Source organism: Echinops telfairi, unplaced genomic scaffold, assembly GCF_000313985.2.
Source record: "Echinops telfairi isolate 266 unplaced genomic scaffold, ASM31398v2 ScPeMD7_2010;HRSCAF=2546, whole genome shotgun sequence".
In the NCBI taxonomy this organism is placed as follows: Eukaryota; Metazoa; Chordata; class Mammalia; order Afrosoricida; family Tenrecidae; genus Echinops; species Echinops telfairi.
Genome location: NW_022105908.1, coordinates 8177471 through 8196306, shown reverse-complemented (window position 1 = coordinate 8196306; position 18836 = coordinate 8177471). Strand labels below are relative to the sequence as shown.

Genomic DNA, 18836 nt, shown 5'->3' with positions numbered 1-18836 from the left:
TACAACTCTTATCACAATCCATACATCCATCCATTTTGTCAAGCACATTTGTACTTTTGTTGCCATCATCATTCTCAAAACATTTGCTTTCTGCTTGAGCCCTTGGTATCAACTCTTCATTTTTCCCCTCCCTCCCTTCAGCCCCCTCCCTCATGAACCCTTGATAATTTATAAATTATTATTTTGTCATATCTTGCACTGTTGAACATTTCCCTTCACCCACTTTTCTGTTGTCCGTCCCCCAGGGAGGAGGTTATATGTAGATCCTTGGAATTGGTTCCCCCTTTTTCACCCCACTTTCCCAGTATCGCCACTCTTAGCACTCTAACTCATATCTTTAACAAATCACTTCCAGTAAATAAAGTCCCCATCATCCTGTTCTGACTACTTCTAATCTGGTACTAGATTACCCAGGTTTGTAGTCTGCCACTCTCTAGCCCTATGGGTTTGAACAAGTTGCCGGATCACTCCTCCACGCCTCAGTTTTCTTATCTGAAAATGGATCTGATATGATTGTAGTACTCACTTCACAGGTTTGTCATGACAATTAAGCAAGGTCACAAATGCAAGGGACCCCTGCATGCGCTTGAGCTGCAAACTGCAAGGTCAGCGGTTCAAAACCACCAGGAGCTCTAACAGAGAACCACAAGGCTTTCTACTCCCATAAAGAGTTACAATCTCTTCCTTAATGCTTCCTCCTCCCCCTCTATCATGACCTCAATTCTACCTTACAAATCTGACTAGACCAGAGCATGTACACAGGTACAGATAAGAGCTGGAAACACAGGAAATCCAGGACAGATACACCCCTCAGGACCAGATACACCTGGCAATAGTCATGCCAGGAGGGTTAGGGGAAAGTGGAAGGAGAAAGGGGGAGCTGATCACAATGATCAACATATAACCCCCTCCCAGGGGGATGGACAACAAAAAAGTGAGTGAAGGGAGACATTGGTCAGTGTAAGACATGAAAAAAATATATACGTGTATATAAATTATCAAGGGTTCATGAGGGAGGGGAAAAATGAGACGCTGATGCCAAGGGCTCAAGTGGAAGGAAGGTTTTATGAGGATGATGATGGCAACAGATGTGCAAATGTGCGTGACACAATGGGTGGATAGATTGTGTTAAGAGTTGTATGAGCCCCCAATAAAATGATTAAAAAAAAAAGAGTTGCAGTCTCAGAAATCCACAGGGGCAGTTCTACTCTGTCCTATAGGGTGGCAGGAGTGAACAAGTACAGAGTTCTAGGAACAGTGCCTGCTACAGGGTAAACATTCCATACATTTCGCTATCAGCAGCAGCTTCTGTTCTTACATTATAACTACCGGTATCCACTGAATGGCTGTTTCATAGCACACTTAGCCAGGTCCCTCCTGGTGGATGTCCAGGTTATTGTAGAGGAACAATGGACTTCTTTCTACATAGAGCTTTATCTGAAATGCACACTGTTTCATTAGAAGTCATGAAAGTCCGAATCACAAATATGAACCTCATTGAAGTTGTTGAGGCTGCGGGTTTAAAGCTTTCGGGGATGCCTCAGTAGGTGCTGTTTCTGCTTTCCCAGGGGCCCCTTCCTGGTGGCCATGGGTCGCTCCTGGCACCCGGAGGAGTTCAACTGTGCCTACTGCAAGACCTCCCTGGCAGATGTGTGCTTTGTGGAGGAGCAGAACAATGTCTACTGTGAGCGGTGCTACGAGCAGTTCTTTGCCCCACTCTGTGCCAAGTGCAACACCAAAATCATGGGGGTAAGTGGGCTGAATGTCTCTGCTCCGACCCTCCTCTTCCCCCCAGTCCTCACAAGGTCATGGGTCCCAGTGAGGGAACTAAGGCGCTTCTAGTTAATGAAGGGCAGGAGGAGTAGCTAGTCAGGAGGTAATGAAGAGAAAACAATTCCATTTCTACGCTCGAATGGATTTGGCTTGCCAGTGAACTAGAGAGCCAGTGAACTTGAAGTGAGAAGTGATTCTATGTGCCTGCCTATAATGAGCTCTGATGGTGCTAAGCCCGAGGGGAGCAGTTCAAACCCACCAGGAGAAAGGTCGGGCTGTCTGTTCCCATGCAGAAGTACAGTCTCCGAAGCCGTTGCAGACATCCTCAAACTACGGCCCGCGGGCCACATGCGGCCCTCCGAGGACATTTATCCGGCCCGCCAGGTGTTTTTGCCCCGTTTGTTTTTTTACTTCAAAATAAGATATGTGCACTGTGCATAGGAGTTTTTTCATAGTTTTTTTTTTTTTTTTTTCCCTCCAACGGTCTGAGGGACAGTGAACTGGCCCTGTTTAAAAAGTCTGAGGACCCCTGGAAGGATCACACGGGGTCGGAATCCACGCACTGGCAGGGATTGTGGTTTTAGCGTTTGTTTACACAGCTTCGGGTGGTGATGGAGCTTCTGCAAAGCCCGTCACCGTCACGACTTCACCCCTTTCCGAGAGACTTGGCCCTCGGAAAACTCTGGTCCAATGGCAGCAATAAGCACAACTTGCAGGTTTGCTCCAGGATGAAGTGTTGCAGTTTATGCCGGCACCGCGTAGAGCCTGGCACTTGGCATTGCTGAATGAGTGGGGACCCTTCCTCACCTGTCCCAGGCCTTCCCTCTGGGTGACCAAGGCCTAACCCTGGGCTTCCCTGTCTTGTTCTCTCCATGGGATACTCTAGCAGTGGCCAAGGCCTGGGTGGGTGGTCAGGCCCAACCCCTCTCTCCCGGGACCTTTCTGTCCTGAGCGGGGTGCTTTCTCCACAGGAAGTGATGCATGCCCTGAGACAGACCTGGCACACCACCTGCTTCGTCTGTGCAGCCTGCAAGAAGCCCTTTGGAAACAGCCTCTTCCACATGGAAGATGGGGAGCCCTACTGTGAGAAAGGTAGGAGCACTGTAACGGGGGGGCTGGGCGTCTCGGGGCCTGGGCGGTGGGCATGAGGATGCTTACCGTCCTCTAGTCACAACTGAACATCGGGAGGTGGCATTTCTGGAAGGTAGGGCTTTTTTCCCCAGTGGCCGAACCATGCCCATTGAGCTTCAGACATCACAAGCTGGGGCCCAGAACTTCTCTGTATACGTTCGGGCCCTACTCCCTTCCCTGCGCCAATCCGGGATCCAGAAGTGGGCCTCTTCTGGCTATTTGGGGAGCCTTTCAGATGACTTTGATTTGGGGGATCACAGGGTTCGGTGCTCACATGCCTTGGTGCTGTACTTTGCGCTGGGGTCTATTCCTGGCTGGATCCCAGGCTGGCTTTGGAGCCCTGAGTGAGTGACCAAACTGCTCGAAGCCTCCTTCGTCTCATCCTTGGAAGGGGGAAAGAAGGGTTAGACCAGAGAAGGCGGTAAAGTGGCAGTGATTGATGGAGACTTCCTGCCCCTGCTTTGATGTTTACCAGGCACTTCCGTTCCTTCAGAATCCAGTAATCTCCCTGTGTGAACGCAAACCTATTCTGTAATCTAAAATGTTGCATGTTAGCTTAACATTTAAGACAAGATAAGAACTTCCCCTGTGGGTTTCTGAGGCTGTAACTCTTTCAGGGAGCAGAAAGCCGCATCTTTCTCCTGGGGAGAGACTGGTGGGCTCAAAGTGCTGACCCAGCAGTTAGTGGCACAAGGAATAACCCACTCTGCCATTGGGAGGAAGGTGTTCTACATTCAGAAGTCCGAGCCCTCTCTGAGAGCGTTAGGAGTCTCAGTGAACTAGCCACTCACTCACTCACTCACTCATTTACCCTTGGCTCATCTCTTTTGACTAGGATCCCTGGTGGCATTGTGGATTCTGTGTTGGGCTGCCAATCGTCATGTCAGCAATTCGAATCCATGAGCTGCTCCTTGGAACAAAGATGAGGCTGTTTGTGGGTCTGTTCCCATAACGATTTACAGCCTCAGACACTCTAGGGAGCAGTTCTACTCTGTCCTACAGGATCGCTATGAGTCAGGATTGACCCCCATGGCAGTAGGGCAGTGGCAGGGGTGGGTAGAGCCCTGGTTTGTTTGTTATGGCTTTGGAAAAGAATTTGAGGCAGGTACCAACAAAGGTAATAGAGACCCCAAGGTTAAGACGAAAGAACTAGAGAATCAGCACATGGGAATTATGAAAACCTACAGGCTACTAGCAAATTTGACTCTGAACTGCCTGACATCCAGGGCAAAAGAGAAATATAGTTTGTTAGTTTACTTCAAAGCCAGGAAGAAAGCATTCCAACTCCCCCAGCTTGGGATGGGGGGAAGAAAACTTTTTAAAAAAGTGATAAATACAAGCTCCCAGTGACAACATCCAACTTGGACGACCTGTACTTACAAGCCAACCTAGATATGAAAAATCCAAGGCACATACAAAGGTCCAGAATAACAAATGAGTGCTACTTTGTGAGGTGCATCAAAACATTATTATGACTCTACTATTATGTTAAAGAGGTTTTAGTGTATCTGGACGTATTTTTAATGCATAGTGAGATATACTATATACCATATAACTAAGACAAACATCGACTACCTGACACTACATATGAAACTTACCTAACTGTTCCCATTTACATACATCACAAATTCAACCTAGGGACAGACTTAGGAGCAGAATATGCTCATGACCTGAGAACTGCCTGCCTACAAATGATAAGAGGGATCTTATGTACTGGCAAGTTCTCTGCAGCTCAGTTTGTCATTCTGGGCCTCAGTCTCCGGATCTATGAGAGAGGGAAGGTGACACCTGTCTTTTCTCCCCCTACAAACACATGGTGATGACTGGTAATTAATATAAGTGCCATCTGTTGTCATTGGCAACCCCGTGTGTACAGTTTAGAACTACTGTGACCTTTTGGAAACATGTTTTCCATGGCACCTCTAGGTAGGTTCAAACTGGTGGGGGCACTTGCTTGTCAAAGGTACAGGCTGAGCCAGCCTTGGGGAAATGATAGGATCTAGACTCAGAAAGACTTCACTGGGCTACAAGATTGAGCTGGCACTTGCATGTATGATACCCTTCATACCAAAAAACCAAAACAAAACAAACTCACTGCCATCAAGTGGATTCTGACTCATAACAATCCTATAGGACAGAGTAGAACTGCCCCTGTGGGTTTCCAAGACTGTAACTCTTTAGGGGAGCAAGAAGCCACGTCTTTCTCCCAAGGCGTCGCTGGTAGTACCAAACTGCCGACCTTGCAGTTAGTAGCCCAACACGTAACCCACTACACCACCAAGGCTCCTCGCACCCTGCATACAAGTAAGATGCACCTGCACTTAAGCAGTTCTAAAGCCTAGCTGAACTCCACAGTCTTCTCCCACAATTGCCTGGAACCTTAAAAAATATAAAGAAGGTAAATTCCCAGGTGAGCCTTGCACTGCTAAGCCCAAGGTCAGCAGTTTAAACCCACCAGCTTTTCCACAGGAGAAAGATGAGGCTTTTTATAACCCACAGGGGTAACTACTCTGTCCTGTTGGGTCACTATGCCTTTGGTTTGTTGCTCCGGAAAAGCACTAAGCCCTTGTCAGCACAGAGCATCTGTGATTTGATGGATGAGGCTCGTTTTCAGTTGCAGTAAACTCCATTCAATACAAGAGTAATTATATGAAGTTGGAGCATAGGAGAGTTAGTCAAAAAAACTTATAAAGACAATAGGAAAAAAGAAAGAAATGAAGCTCTAGAGTATGTTCCTGGTGAGAAAGGCCCAGGCACAATACGGATTACATTCTTCCTTTATGAGTGAATGAAGGACACTACTAGCCTTTTTTCTCTTTCCATGTACTCGGGTCAGACCTGTGCTACCCAATGGTAAAAGAAAGTATCAACTTCCCAGGTCCACACAGGATCAAGTTGACCACAGAGAAATCAATCAGTGGATGAGACCAGACATCCTAAAAATAGATTTAAGTTATTGGAAGAGCTTAATCTGTGAGAAATAATAGGCCACACAACAGCAGAAGGAATCACTGTTTAATAAGGTTGTTTGAATACGTTCTTCACATGTCCTTCTGTCATTTATCCACCATATTTGTGTTAAGCATGTATTCTGGGCTCATCTCTCTGAAAGGTGCTCATCTCTATGAAGGGCTCATCTCTATGAAGGTCAAGGTGACTATGATGAAAACCTCCAGAACCCATCATCATATGATATGCTAGCACATCAATGGACAGTTGAGAGATGGTTGGTTGGTTGGTTGGTTGGTTGGTTGGTTGGTTGGTTGGATGGATGGAAGCAGAAAGCAGGAAGCCCAGAGAAAACCTTCAGTCAAGCCACCTCATCTCTCTTGGTGTGAGTTGGGAAGTGAAGACTTTCAAGAAAGAAGGCCTGATCGAAAGGACCCAGAGATAAGGTGGATGGACAACAGAACTTAATTACATGCAAAAAGAACGGCATTTATGAGATAGAAACATCTGCTAAGATGCAATGGCAAAAGTTGAAACTGGAGGCCGCCTACAGAAAGAAGATGAATGTGGAGTTCGTCAGGCTTCATTCTGCTCCCCACGACTGGTGAGATGGCGCCACTCGAGCCAGTTCTCTCAGTTTCAGCATGGGAATAAGGCCTGTTCATGAGCCACATGAAGATTAAACAATACAGGAGATGCACTGCTATTCACTGGCTTCTCAGCAGGCCTTCAGAGCATAGCTCCCTTCTTTCTCTTCATCACGCATGATGCCATTTAAAATAAGAGCAATGTTTTTAAGCACTTCACGTACATTATCTCATCGAACTGTTTCCATCATCACATGAGTCAGCTACTATCATTGTTCTCACTACCCAGATGGGAAATCGAGGCACTGAGGAGTTAAGCCATGTTGCCCAAGGTTTGGACCATTTTCATCAGTAGAACTGGGACTTGAGCCTAGTTCTTCCTTTTTCAGAGCCCAAATGTCAAACCACCATGGTGGGCACACTGTTCCTGAGCATGTAGTCTAGACACTAAACAGGTATATCCATGAGGATATGTCATCAAATATTCATGAGGAGATCTGAACAGGAAATCACTATGAAAAACAAAGGCCAACTATGGCAGAGTTGTGGGGGATCAGTCCAAGTCTGGGGGACCGTGAAGGTTCCATAAAGGGGACTTGGCTCTTCTAAAGAAATCTAAAAGGCTGCTACAGTACTAGGTATGGTGGAATCACTGCCCCTGGGACTCAGAGGGTAAGACTCCTGTGGAGAGGAGCACCAGACCTGACCCCTGGGTCTCAGCCGTGCAACTAGTCAGGCCCTTGACCACTTTTAGCCTCCACTTCCTTATCTGCTTAAACACAAAACAAATCACAACAGTTCATATCTCAGGGAATATTGTGGAAGTTCATTCATTGAGTTACTGGTCAACTGATTGATCCGTTCACTAGTCTCTCTATTGCTTTGGGTTGGGTACTGAGTGTGAGCTAGGCTTTCTGCTGGGAGTAGAAAGAAAACGGAAACAGGCCTTGACATGGAGCTACTTGTAAATAATGCCATCTCTACAAAAAATGATTGGCAAACTGTACAGCATAATACAAATAATATTCAGCATTCTTACCTCCTTGGTGATGAGGGGGAAGGGCATGTTCAATCAAAGTAGCTTAGGTATTATTTCTAGTAGTGAAGATTTGGTATCAACACAAATGCCCAATGACAGAAGTGTAAGCAAGCAAGGAATATTATATAAGTTTGAAGAATGTCACATGCCCTCATTCTTCCCAAGGAAGCATAGCTGCTTGGAAATACAGCTTTCTCTTTCTCTCTTTCATTCTGTCTCTATGGGCTATAATAGGTGGCAAAGGCAGAGGAGAAAAACACCCTGCAGAAAGCTAATGTGAATTCCAGAGTGTTTGTAAATCAGACCAGCACAAGGTGGTGACTAAGCCTGCGTCTGCACGTCAGTGCAAACGGTTGTGAAAATAAAAGTCTCATTCAAACGAGTATTTTGTCTGCAAGTTGACAAGCAACCGATCTGATTGGGGGTGGTCCTGGCATTGAGTGGGTGGGGCTGGGGCACTTCCTGCCCCTGCAGGAGGCCTGGTCCTCACTTGCCCTTTCATTTCAGACTACGTGAATCTGTTCAGCACCAAGTGTCACGGCTGTGATTTCCCCGTGGAAGCTGGTGACAAGTTTATTGAAGCCCTGGGACATACCTGGCATGATACTTGCTTCATTTGCGCAGTATGTATTTGAGCCCGGGAGTCTGACATGCCCGAACACGGGGCAGCAGGGACGAAGTTGGGGCCAGCTGACCAATGTGCCGCATTCCTCTCCACTCTGGCATTCTGATACTCCGATCTGTTTTTTCAATTAACTTTGATGTTGATGTTTTTGAAGATGCACACCAAATCCAGTTCCTACCTGTACAATTCAGTAACATTGATTGCAGTCTTCAAATTGTACAACCATTGTCCCCCTCCATGGCTGAGATGTGCCTTCTCCATTACCATAAACTCACTGCCCCATTAAGGTTCCAATCGAATCTTTCAAGTTGCTCTTGTCAATTGGATCCCCTATACTCACTGCCATCGAGTCAATTCCAACTCATAGATTCCCATATGGATAGATATTACCAGAGCATACTGCTCCAGGCAAGTCTTCTTGGCTAGTTAAGATAAACCATAGTTTGGGTGTTTTGGAAACTTCTCCAAAAGGCATCTTTATTATATTCAGAAAAACCTGACAGTTAAAACTAGGGTATAAATTAAGTATACTGAGGTAATATGCTTTCCCCCCTCTTTTTAAAATATTTATTTTAATTTATTATTAATTGGGAGTTAATACAGCTATCCTATCATTCCACAGTTCAAGCACGTCAAGCAGAATTGTACAGTTGCTACCACAATCCATTTCCAAGCAGTCGTTTTCTTCCTGGACTCCTTGACATCATCTCTCTTTTACCCCTCACCCCCGCCCCCTGCCACCTGCCTCCCCCTGAAACCCTTATTCTCCCTGCTATCCCTGTAGGTTCATCAGTCCTGGGTTTCATATACTGAAAAACAGAAACACATATAACACAATGACCTAACACCTCTGAGATAAACCCGAATATGAAAAAACAAAAACAAAAGTACCGAAAATGTTGAAAACCTAGATCAGGTCTAGCATGCATCAGAGGGGTGGGGATCAACTGACAGCATTTTAACTGTTCAAGTCAGGTTTATCCCTTTGATCTTCTATACTCATCTCTCCAATGCACGTGCTTAGTGACCACTTTCCTCCCATCCCTCAATTATGGAGAGAGGGTTCACCGGAGGCTTATTTCCTGTGTAGTACTCACAAGTGTATTTTGACTTCCCATTGTCACCCATAGCCTTCTGCTAACTGGATTCTCACAATTTAGGCTCTGAAACTGATCTCTCCTTCGACTTTGAAATATGTGATTTACAGTCCTTTGGTGACTGATGGTGTGCTGCTTCCACGTGGACTTAGTTGACATCTCACTTAGATGGCTGCTTGTTTGGAGAGAAACCTTTAAAATTCTAGATGCAACTTGATCTGATAGCTTGGCACCATCTAATTTCTTCGCCACATTTTGCTATAGCACCCGTATCTTCTGTGTTCCCTTCCTGAGGGCGAGTTTGGAGCAGGGCCATGATCTAAGAAATACTTGTTCCTAAATTGGAGCTAGGATTTAGTGCGAGCCCCAAACCCATTCCTGGATCTATATTTTTTGTTTGTTTTTTATCTGCCTTTGACTACCTTTCAAAACCTCCCTGTTAATTTATGGTATAGAGTCAATCATCCCCCCGGGTCATAATGATCTTCCATTAATATTGTATTTCATTAGCCCCTGATACTAATTTTTTAAAGCCCTGTTGAGAGAGAAATGATATTTTTGATTTAAGAATTTGATTACTGTGGTAGTTACATAATCTGTTGTCAATTTGAGACTTACGAGTGAAAGGGTGGAGTTTAGCCTGTCAATCAGGTCACAACTTGATGACCTCATTCAGAGGTGATAAGGAGATAAATAGCTCGCTGGAGGTGGGACACATGCTAACTCCCTGCGAGACATTTCCGTTGACAAGACACATGGAGCTACGCTAGTGCTCTGGAGTCGGAGAGCCCTGCCAGCGCTGAGATGTTTATATCACCACTGGATCCACAAGACCTTCCACCCACTGGCCTGTGATATTCCTGCATTTGGCGTCATTGCATGTTTTTCATGAGTCTGAAGAGGAATTTATAGATTGATATCAGACTTATGGACTTGATCTGGACTGGGCTGGAATGCTGTCTCAATATTCAATTGCTCTCATATATAAAGCTCTTTCTTATACACATGAGTGTCTATGAATTTGTTTCTCTAGTCTTCCCAGACTAACACAATTATTTTAAGACAATAGTTTGGGGATTTCATCCAGCTTCTATGACTCCAGACAGTCTGCGTCCCATGATAATTTGAAATTCTGTTCCATATTTCCCCTTTTGATTCTTCTATAGAATCTTTGATCCAAATGTTCAGATGGTAATCAGGTATGATCCTGTTCTTCTGGTCTCATGGCAAAATCATTAATTTTTCATAGAGGCAATGAGCCATACATCTGATTCCCTTCTCCTAGCGGGTTATATATTGAACTGCAAACCACAGGATTAGCAGTTCAAAACCACTAGCTGCTCAATGTGAGAAAGATGGGACTTGTTATTCCTGTAAACAGTTACACTCTCAGAAACTTAAAGGATCAATTCTACCCTGTCTTATAGGATCACTATGAGTTTGAGTTTGCACTGATTGGATGGGAGTTGTGTGACCAGAATAAGGGGATAGTGCATGGTTTAAAATCAGGAAAGGTGTGTATCAGGGTTATATCCTCTCACCATGCTTACTGAATCTGTGTGCTGAGCAAATCATCAAAGAAGCTGGATTATATGAAGAAGAATGTGGCATCAAGATTGAAGAAAGGTTTATTCACAATTTGAGATATGCATATGATACAACCTTGCTTGCTGAAAGTGAGGAGGACCTGAAGCACTTGCTGATGTAGATCAAAGCTTATAGCCCTCAGTATGGATAACAATTCCATGTAGAGAAGACCAGAATCTTCATCACCAGAAGATAGATAACATCATGCTAAATGGAAAAATGGATTTGGTCTAACTTGGGTTCACAGTCAGTGCTTATGTAAGCAGCAGTCAAGAGACCAAAAGACATTGCATTAGGTGACTCTACTACCAAAGACCTCTTCAGAGTATTGAGAAGGATTTTCTTGAAGGACTAAGGTGCACTTGACTGAAGCCATGGTATTTTCTATTGCCTCATATGCATGTGAAAGTTTGACATTGAATAAGGAAGAGCCCCCCCCACACACACACATACAAAATCAATGCTTTTAAATTGTGGTGATGGAGAAGAATATTGAAGGTACCATGGACTGCTAGAAGGACAAACCAATTTGAACTGGAAGAAGTAGGGCCAGAGTGCTCCTTAGAGGCAGGGATGGCATGACTTCCTCTTACATACTTTGGACATGCTGTCAGAAGAGACCAGTCCCTGGAGAAGGACATCATGTGTGGTAAAGTGGAGGGGCAGAGAAAAGAAGAAGGCCCTTAATAAGATGGATTGACACAGGGGCTGTAACAACATCCTGTGAGGATGGAACAGGAATGGGAAGTGATAATTTGAAAATATTTGAAAATAGTACAGACTGTTCTATAAAAGGTTTATATACAAGAGCAATTGAATATTGAGAAGGCATCCCAGCCCAGTCCAGATCAAGTACTTAAACCCAATATTAGCCCATATGTCCAATACCAATCTATAAATTCCTCTTCAGACTCACAAAACGCATGCAATGATGCCGAATGCAGGAAGATCACAGGTCAGTGGGTGCAAAGTCTTGTGGATCCAGTGGCAGTAGAGGCATCTCAGCACTTGCAGGGGTCTCTGCGTGGCTCCTTCAGCTCTAGTGTAGCTCCATGTGTCTTGTCAACAGAAATGTCTCCCAGGGAGTGAGTGTATATCCCACCTCCAATGAGCTATTTATCCCCTTAGTGCCTCCAAATGTGGTTATCAAGCTGTGACCTGACTCACAGGCTAAACTCCACCCCTTCACTCCTAAGTCTCAAATTGACAACAGATTATGTAACTACCACACTCAATGGTACCTAACAACAACAAGCATTTTAACTGGGTCAATTAACTTGGCCACCCCATGAAACCATGACCCTGAACCTCCAAACCAAAGAAATCCCATGAGATGTCTGGTTGATAAGCAGCCTCAGCAGTTAATCTTTTTATTTTTCTCTTTGTTGTACAAGAAGGCTTCAAAAAGTATGTGGAGATAGAGATTACAAGGCGATAACATTTTTTTCCTAAACTTTTTGAGACTCCCTTATGTACTCTGCTATATATATTTTTTTTTCTTTTTAAGCTGGAAAATACTGTGAAGCCTTCTTTCTATTGCAGTAGAATAAAATCTTATGAGTAGAAATTTTTTATCAGCCAATGAGGCTTATTACTCTTAGTTTCTTTAAGAACAATAGAATGTTCAAGGATGCAGCAAAACCAGTCGTTTTGAGATCATCACTACCAATGATCGCCACAGGGAAGAGTAGTAAATGATTCTTGGCCTCAAAAGAGGAACGTTGTCTTCCCTTCGGTATTGTGTGTTGGCTTCCTGTATGATGATTTGAGGATTTTCCCTAACATTTTCATCATGAAAATGAAATTGGAGTCTATTGACTGTTCCCAGGGAAAGCTGAGCTAAGATTTCCCTTGATAAAACCTTTAGAAAGTAGGAGTGGGTATCCGTTTACTTTGCTAAATGACCCCATTCTTGATATACGGTGGCCAAGACATAAGCCTTAGATTAGCAATTTACCTCATGCCATTTACTTCTGCTGAACAGCCAAGTCATTTTTACCATAGTATGGACATTTGCTTTCTGATGATATTGGTTTGGGAAGGGAACATGGTCAAGGAGCTTGCTGACAGTTAGGCTCCACATTAGAGGTAGGAAATGGTCTTGAAATGTCATTCTATGACTTGATTTGGAAAATTAATGTGCCGCTACTACTATTAATATTTTTACCAGTGCTGTTGGCTATAAACCTTGGAAATGTGTGTAATACTATGGTAGTTTTAAAACTTGAATATCAATAAACTTATGACCTAGGGCAACCCTAAGGCATAACTTTTGCCACAATACACTTCAGGTTCTATACTTCACATAAGAAATCTGATTCAAACAGATTTTTGGTTGCTTTAAGCACCTTTACATCAGGGTCTCCCTTCCAGAAAGGGACAACCATGTAAATGTACTCGCTCAGGGTGTATTTATACGGGACAACCGTATAAATGTACTCGTTCTGAGTTGTCCCCTGCAGAACATCAGATCAGAGAAATGCAGCACAGAGCCTCTGACCCTGACATTCAAATCACAGCTATGCGATTCTATGGCTTGGCCTGCAAATTTGGTTATCTGACTTCCAAAATGACCCAAGAGATACGGGGAAGGTCTTAATGAGTATATTTTATTCTATAATAAAATTTTTAAATAAAAAAGGAGTATTAGGACTCTCTCTCCCAACCTATGTACTTACTACATATGTATCGGTTCTCTGGATAGCAAATATTTTAGACCACAGGTTCTAAACTTATTTGGCCTACCAACCTTATTTGGCCTACCAACCCCCTAGAAAAATTACCTAGCACCCCTGTGGCATTTAAACACTTTTGTGCTATAACCCATTGTCCATACTAAAGTGTAAGTATCTGCTTTAGCAGCTCCCCTGGGTCATTCCAGCACCCCAGAGTGGGAAACACTGCTTTAGACTAATTCAGGTAACCAATTGTTCCTTGAGTTTGGGGAGTACAAGAATATCCAAGAACACGTATCCACATTTGAGGAATCTATAGGTGTAATAGGAAAGCAAAGCTAACATACACAAACAATTAAAAGAACAAGACATTATTACAGGCCAAAGCTTATAAAACCAAGAGTGGGAGGCGAATAATGATCTGAGGGTCAGGCTAGGGTTTAAGCGCCTGTGTAGCTTTGGTACTTGAGTTCAATGGGGAGATGATGTTTTCTGGGTCCCTCTTCTCCTCTAACAGCCCTGGTGGTGTAGTGGGTAATGCGTTGGGCTGTTAACCCCAAGGTCAGCCGTTTGAGAGCACCAGCCACTCCTTGGGAGAAAGATGAGGCTTTCTACTTCTGTAGAAAGTTACAGCCTTGGAACGTGACGGGGGCAGTTTTAGGGTCTTCTCTAAGTTTAACTGATTTCTAGTCCTCCCCTCATTGGTGTTAGCATCAGGAAGGTGTACATTTTAGGCTATTAAGAGCCTATTTGATTACCTTTCACTCTGCTGAGATTGTGGTAAGGCACTGTCTGTGGCCTCTGCTCCTCCACAGGCAGGTCCTGAGGCCCACTGGCCCCTGAGCCTAGGGACTGAGTCAATCGCTATTTCGCCTCTGCTGAATGATCAGCTTCCTTTACCATGAAATCATCTTGCACCTCATCTATAGTTTCCTGGCCAAGACCTCTTGATTCAGCGTCCTGCCCTTACTCCATTTTACCAATGGGTCACCTCAGAGGCTTGGCACCTTCCTCATCACCCCTCTGTCCCCAGTACCTTCCCTGGTCAACCTCATCCTAAAGTTCTCATAGGCAACCAGCACTGCCTCAAGACCAGACAGTGTCTCCCTACAAGGCTCTTGGCTGTAAACTGGCAGCTCCTTGCTAGCTCCCTTCAAAGCTTGCTTTCTATCTCCCTCAAAACCCTCTGTCATTAGTTTGTTTTGGGGTAGAGCTAACCTGAACTTGTTCTAGAATTTGATGCCAACCCCAGCAACTTGGGGCCACTCCCAATTTGGGTTACACTCAACGTCACTGCATCAGCTGGGAAGTTTTCAGGGACTTTTTCTGGTCGTTGGCTGGAAGCCTATAGCAGCCTTGAGTAACCCCATGCATATAACCTCCCACTGAGACCATCAGGGACTTGAACATGGAGCCAACATGATGCCACTTTTCTTCGCAGTGCTCCTGAAATGGACACGTGTTCACTGACCAAACCCAGCTCTAATGGATGATTTCTCTGTCCCTCTACCTACCTGAACGTGGGCACGCCCCTTGAACTTCTGATGCCAGTATCCTAAATACAGCCTTTAATTCTGTCGCTCCATTAGGGCTTCTCAGTGCCTTCTCTAAGGATGAGGCCATCCCAACCAATATGACTTCCCAGCAGACTCTGACAGATTAGCATATTACCCTCCACAGGGAGGAGCCCAGAGGACTAAGAGGCTTAGCCGCATGCAAGTCCTCTCAGTTGCCATGGAGTTAATGCTGACTCTTGGAGGTCGCATGGGGGTTGGAGGGTCTCAGGTGGATGGTAGTGTGGAAGTATTGCCAAACCCCTTTTCCAAGGCACCTTTGGGTGGATTCAAGCCTCCAACTTTTCAGACGGCAGCTAGTGCATTAACTTAGTGCTACATAAAACCCATTTCCATCAAGTTGACTCTGGTACACAGTGAGCCTAAAGGACAGAGAGCTGCCCCATATGACTTCTAAGACTATAAATCTTTTTCTTTTTTAAAACATTTTACTGGGGGCTCGTACAATTCCTATCACAATCCATACATACACCCATTGTGTCAAGCATGTTTGTACATTTGCTGTCATCATCATTCTCAAAACATTTGCTTTCTACTTGAGCCCTTATCAGCTCATTTTCCTTCTCCCTCTCCCCTCCCCCTACCTCACGAACCCTTGATCATTTATAAATTATTATTATTTTGTCATATCTTACACTGTCTGATGTCTTCCTTCACCCACTTTTCTGTTGTCCATCCCCCAGGGAGGAGGTCACATGTGGATCTTTGTCATTGGCTCTCCCTTTCCATCCCACCCTCCTGGCATCGCCACTCACACCACTGGTCCTGAAGGGATCATCTGTCCTGGATTCCCTGGGTTTCCAGTTCCTATCTGTACCAGTGCACATCCTCTGGTCTAGCCAGATTTGTAAGGTAGAACTGGGATCATGATAGTGGGGGGGAGGAAGTATTTAAGAAGTAGAGGAAAGTTGTATGTTTCATCATTACTACCCTGCAACCTGACTGGCATGTCTTATCCCCACGACCCTTCAGTCAGGGGGTGTAAGACTATAAATCTTAAAAGAAAGAGACTGCCAGATCTTTCTCCCAAGAAGCGACTAATGGTTCGAGCCACCGACCTATCAGTTAGCAGCTGAGCATTTCACAACTGAGCCACCAGGGATCTTCCAGTGGCACCCAAGGCTTTCACAAATCCCCGAGCCCACAATCCTTTCAGTTAAATCATTATATATGAAATCAAATAATTAAGTCACATTAGCATGGAATTAGGCATGACTTCCCATGAAGATAACTCACTCAGTCTGTAACTCCGGCAAGACCCATGCTCTCTGCACCTCAGACCTTCCGTTGTAGAGTGGGGGGAAAGTCATACTTATCCCATAAGATTCTTATGAGAGTGATAGGAGATCATGTGTCGAGAGTGTCCAGTGCACCACCCGAGCCATGGCGGCCTCAGGCAATTCAAGGGTAAGTCAAAAAGTAGTGCTAGAAAATCGAAGAAATGTTCATTAAACAAAAACATCCGAATGCGATGCTGCTGCCTCTCAGCACATCCTCCCCTAGGTCTACACTCTTCGGCGGCGGTGTTTGCATCTCTCGAACCCTATCTCCCAAAGCAGTCTGCGTTCCTCCATGTTCCTGCCACAGCCACACGGCCCCTTGGGCCCTCTGAAGGTGTTCCAATCTCGCTCTTTCCCAATGCTCCTTGACTTTGAGGGATGCAGCGGAGTCTGCAGGGGCAAGATAAGGGCTGTCGGATGAATGGGGACGCTTTCCCAAGGAAATTCTCACACGATAGCCTGTGCTTCCACAATGGTTCATTGTCAAGATGGAAGAGTCCTCGGGGCCACTTTCCTCATCTTTCTCACGAATGATGTTTTCCCTTTTCTTAAAAACGTCTTCTTAAGAAGCCTCCAATGTTCTTTGAGAAGATCTCTGGAGATTCACCCTTTAGCATCCCAAAGAGTCCCCATACCCTGAGCTGACCTCTCTGCCTGGACCAGCAGATCCCCTCATCAGGCTCCTGTTTTCATTGGACCGTAATGAGGCTTTGATCAGTATATTACTGAGAGCACTTGTCCTCCACGGATGACAGAAACATGCTTGGGTGGAATAAACCCGTGCACGTAGGAACTGGAAACCTCCTAGCAATGCTTTTTTGACTTCCCTTCTTTCTGTTCTCTCTCCCCATCGTTGAAGAGACTCAGAACCTCCTCTGTTGCCATCATAGATGGTTGTTGTTAGGTGCCAACAAGTCAGCCCTGACTCAGTGTGTGTCTGGGTGTAGCAGAAGGGACCATTGCCTGGTCCTGCACCATCCTCACAGTAGCAGGTAGAGGCGAGGCCATTGTTGCAAACAGTATCAGTCCCTGAGAACATCTGTCCCACAGGCCATATAGGGCCCTCAAAATCATCAATACCAACTAACATCACTTGCTTCACCAAAGAAAAGCAGTTCCAGCCATCACATTAGGGGTGAGTTAATTAAATGTTTGATCAAATATAGCAGGCTAATTTGTAAGTTGATAGTTTTGCATGCCCTGTGAATGATGTTATAAATATCCAAATGCCCCTCCCAGGGGGATGAACAACAGAAAAGTGGGTGGGTGGGGGACAGCAGATGATATAAGATACGAAAATAAATTATAATTTATCGGGGGTTCATGAGGAAGGGAGGTGGAGGGAGGGGAACAACGAGGAGCTGATATCAAGAGCTCAAGTAGAAAGAGAATGCTTCGAAAATGATGATGGCAACATATGTACCAATGTGCTTGACACAATGGATGAATGCATGGATTGTGCTAAGAGCTGTAAAAACCCCCAATAAAAGTATTTCATAAAAATAAATAAATATCCAAATGACCCTTGGCAGAAAAAAGCCCCCACGCCCTTTGAGAACTTCAGGATAAGGTCAACTGGGGAGGGTACGGGGTGGGGGGGGGGGGTGTTGAGTGGTGAGGATGGGCCAGAACCTCTGAGGTGGCTCACTGGTAAGATGAGACTAAGGCAGGACCCTGAATCAGGCCTTGGCCAGGAAACTGCAGAGGGGAGGCCAGATGATTTCATGGTAGAGGAGGTCTCCGTCCACTCAGCAGTGACAAAGTAGAGGGTGGCTCAACCCCAAGGGGCGGTGGCCAGGTAGCCCAGGACCTGCCTGTGGAGAAGCAGAGGACACAAACGGTGCCTTCCCACAATCTCAAGATTACCCTAATCTTAAGGTAATTAAATAGGCTCGTAAGGTTGTTGAAAATATACACCACTGCTCAGCCTTCCTAGACCCACACACCACTGAGGAAGGACACGAAACCAGTTTTACTTAGAGAAGAGAGGGCCCAAATCCACCTTTCCCCCACTGAATTCAAGTACCAGAGCCAGGCATCAGCTTCCCCCAACTTGACCCTTGTGTGCAGCCAGCCAAGGGTGACATGACCCTGTCTCACTTCCATCTGTTCTCGCCCAGGTCTGCCATGTGAACCTGGAGGGTCAGCCCTTCTACTCCAAGAAGGACAAGCCCCTGTGTAAGAAGCACGCACATGCAATCAACGTGTAGGCCCGGGCATCTGGGGCCCACCGGGCCTGGGAGCTGCTGCCGCTGCGAGCAAGAGAGGATTCTTGGAGGCTGGTGTTTCTTTTGGGGTGGGGGTGGGGGGTGGGGACTGGAGGAGGCAGGAAGCGATTGAGCTCTTTTGAAGTATAATTTTAGTCCTTTCTTCTGTACACAGATCGTGTATTTACATAGTTCAGACTAGAAGCCAAATGAAGATTCTAAACCAAGCTAGTAATTAATCCAAGGCTGGAATTGTACTTTAAACGCTTAGGACAGAATTCTAAGAACTCAAAAGTGAAAAAAAACAACAAC

General features: G+C 45.2%; 1 protein-coding gene across 1 annotated transcript in view; it reads left to right on the top strand.

The window, feature by feature from the left end:
* Positions 1 to 18613, top strand: part of LOC123522069 (LIM domain-binding protein 3) — a 32649-nt gene extending 14036 nt beyond the window's left edge. Inside the window, exons 2-5 of the mRNA XM_045293378.1 lie at positions 1569 to 1749; positions 2745 to 2865; positions 7987 to 8102; positions 18438 to 18613. Of these exons, the coding sequence (XP_045149313.1) occupies positions 1588 to 1749; positions 2745 to 2865; positions 7987 to 8102; positions 18438 to 18527 (489 nt within the window). The 5' untranslated portion in view covers positions 1569 to 1587 and the 3' untranslated portion in view covers positions 18528 to 18613. The remainder of the gene's footprint in view (positions 1 to 1568; positions 1750 to 2744; positions 2866 to 7986; positions 8103 to 18437) is intronic.
* Positions 18614 to 18836: the final 223 nt, after the last annotated feature.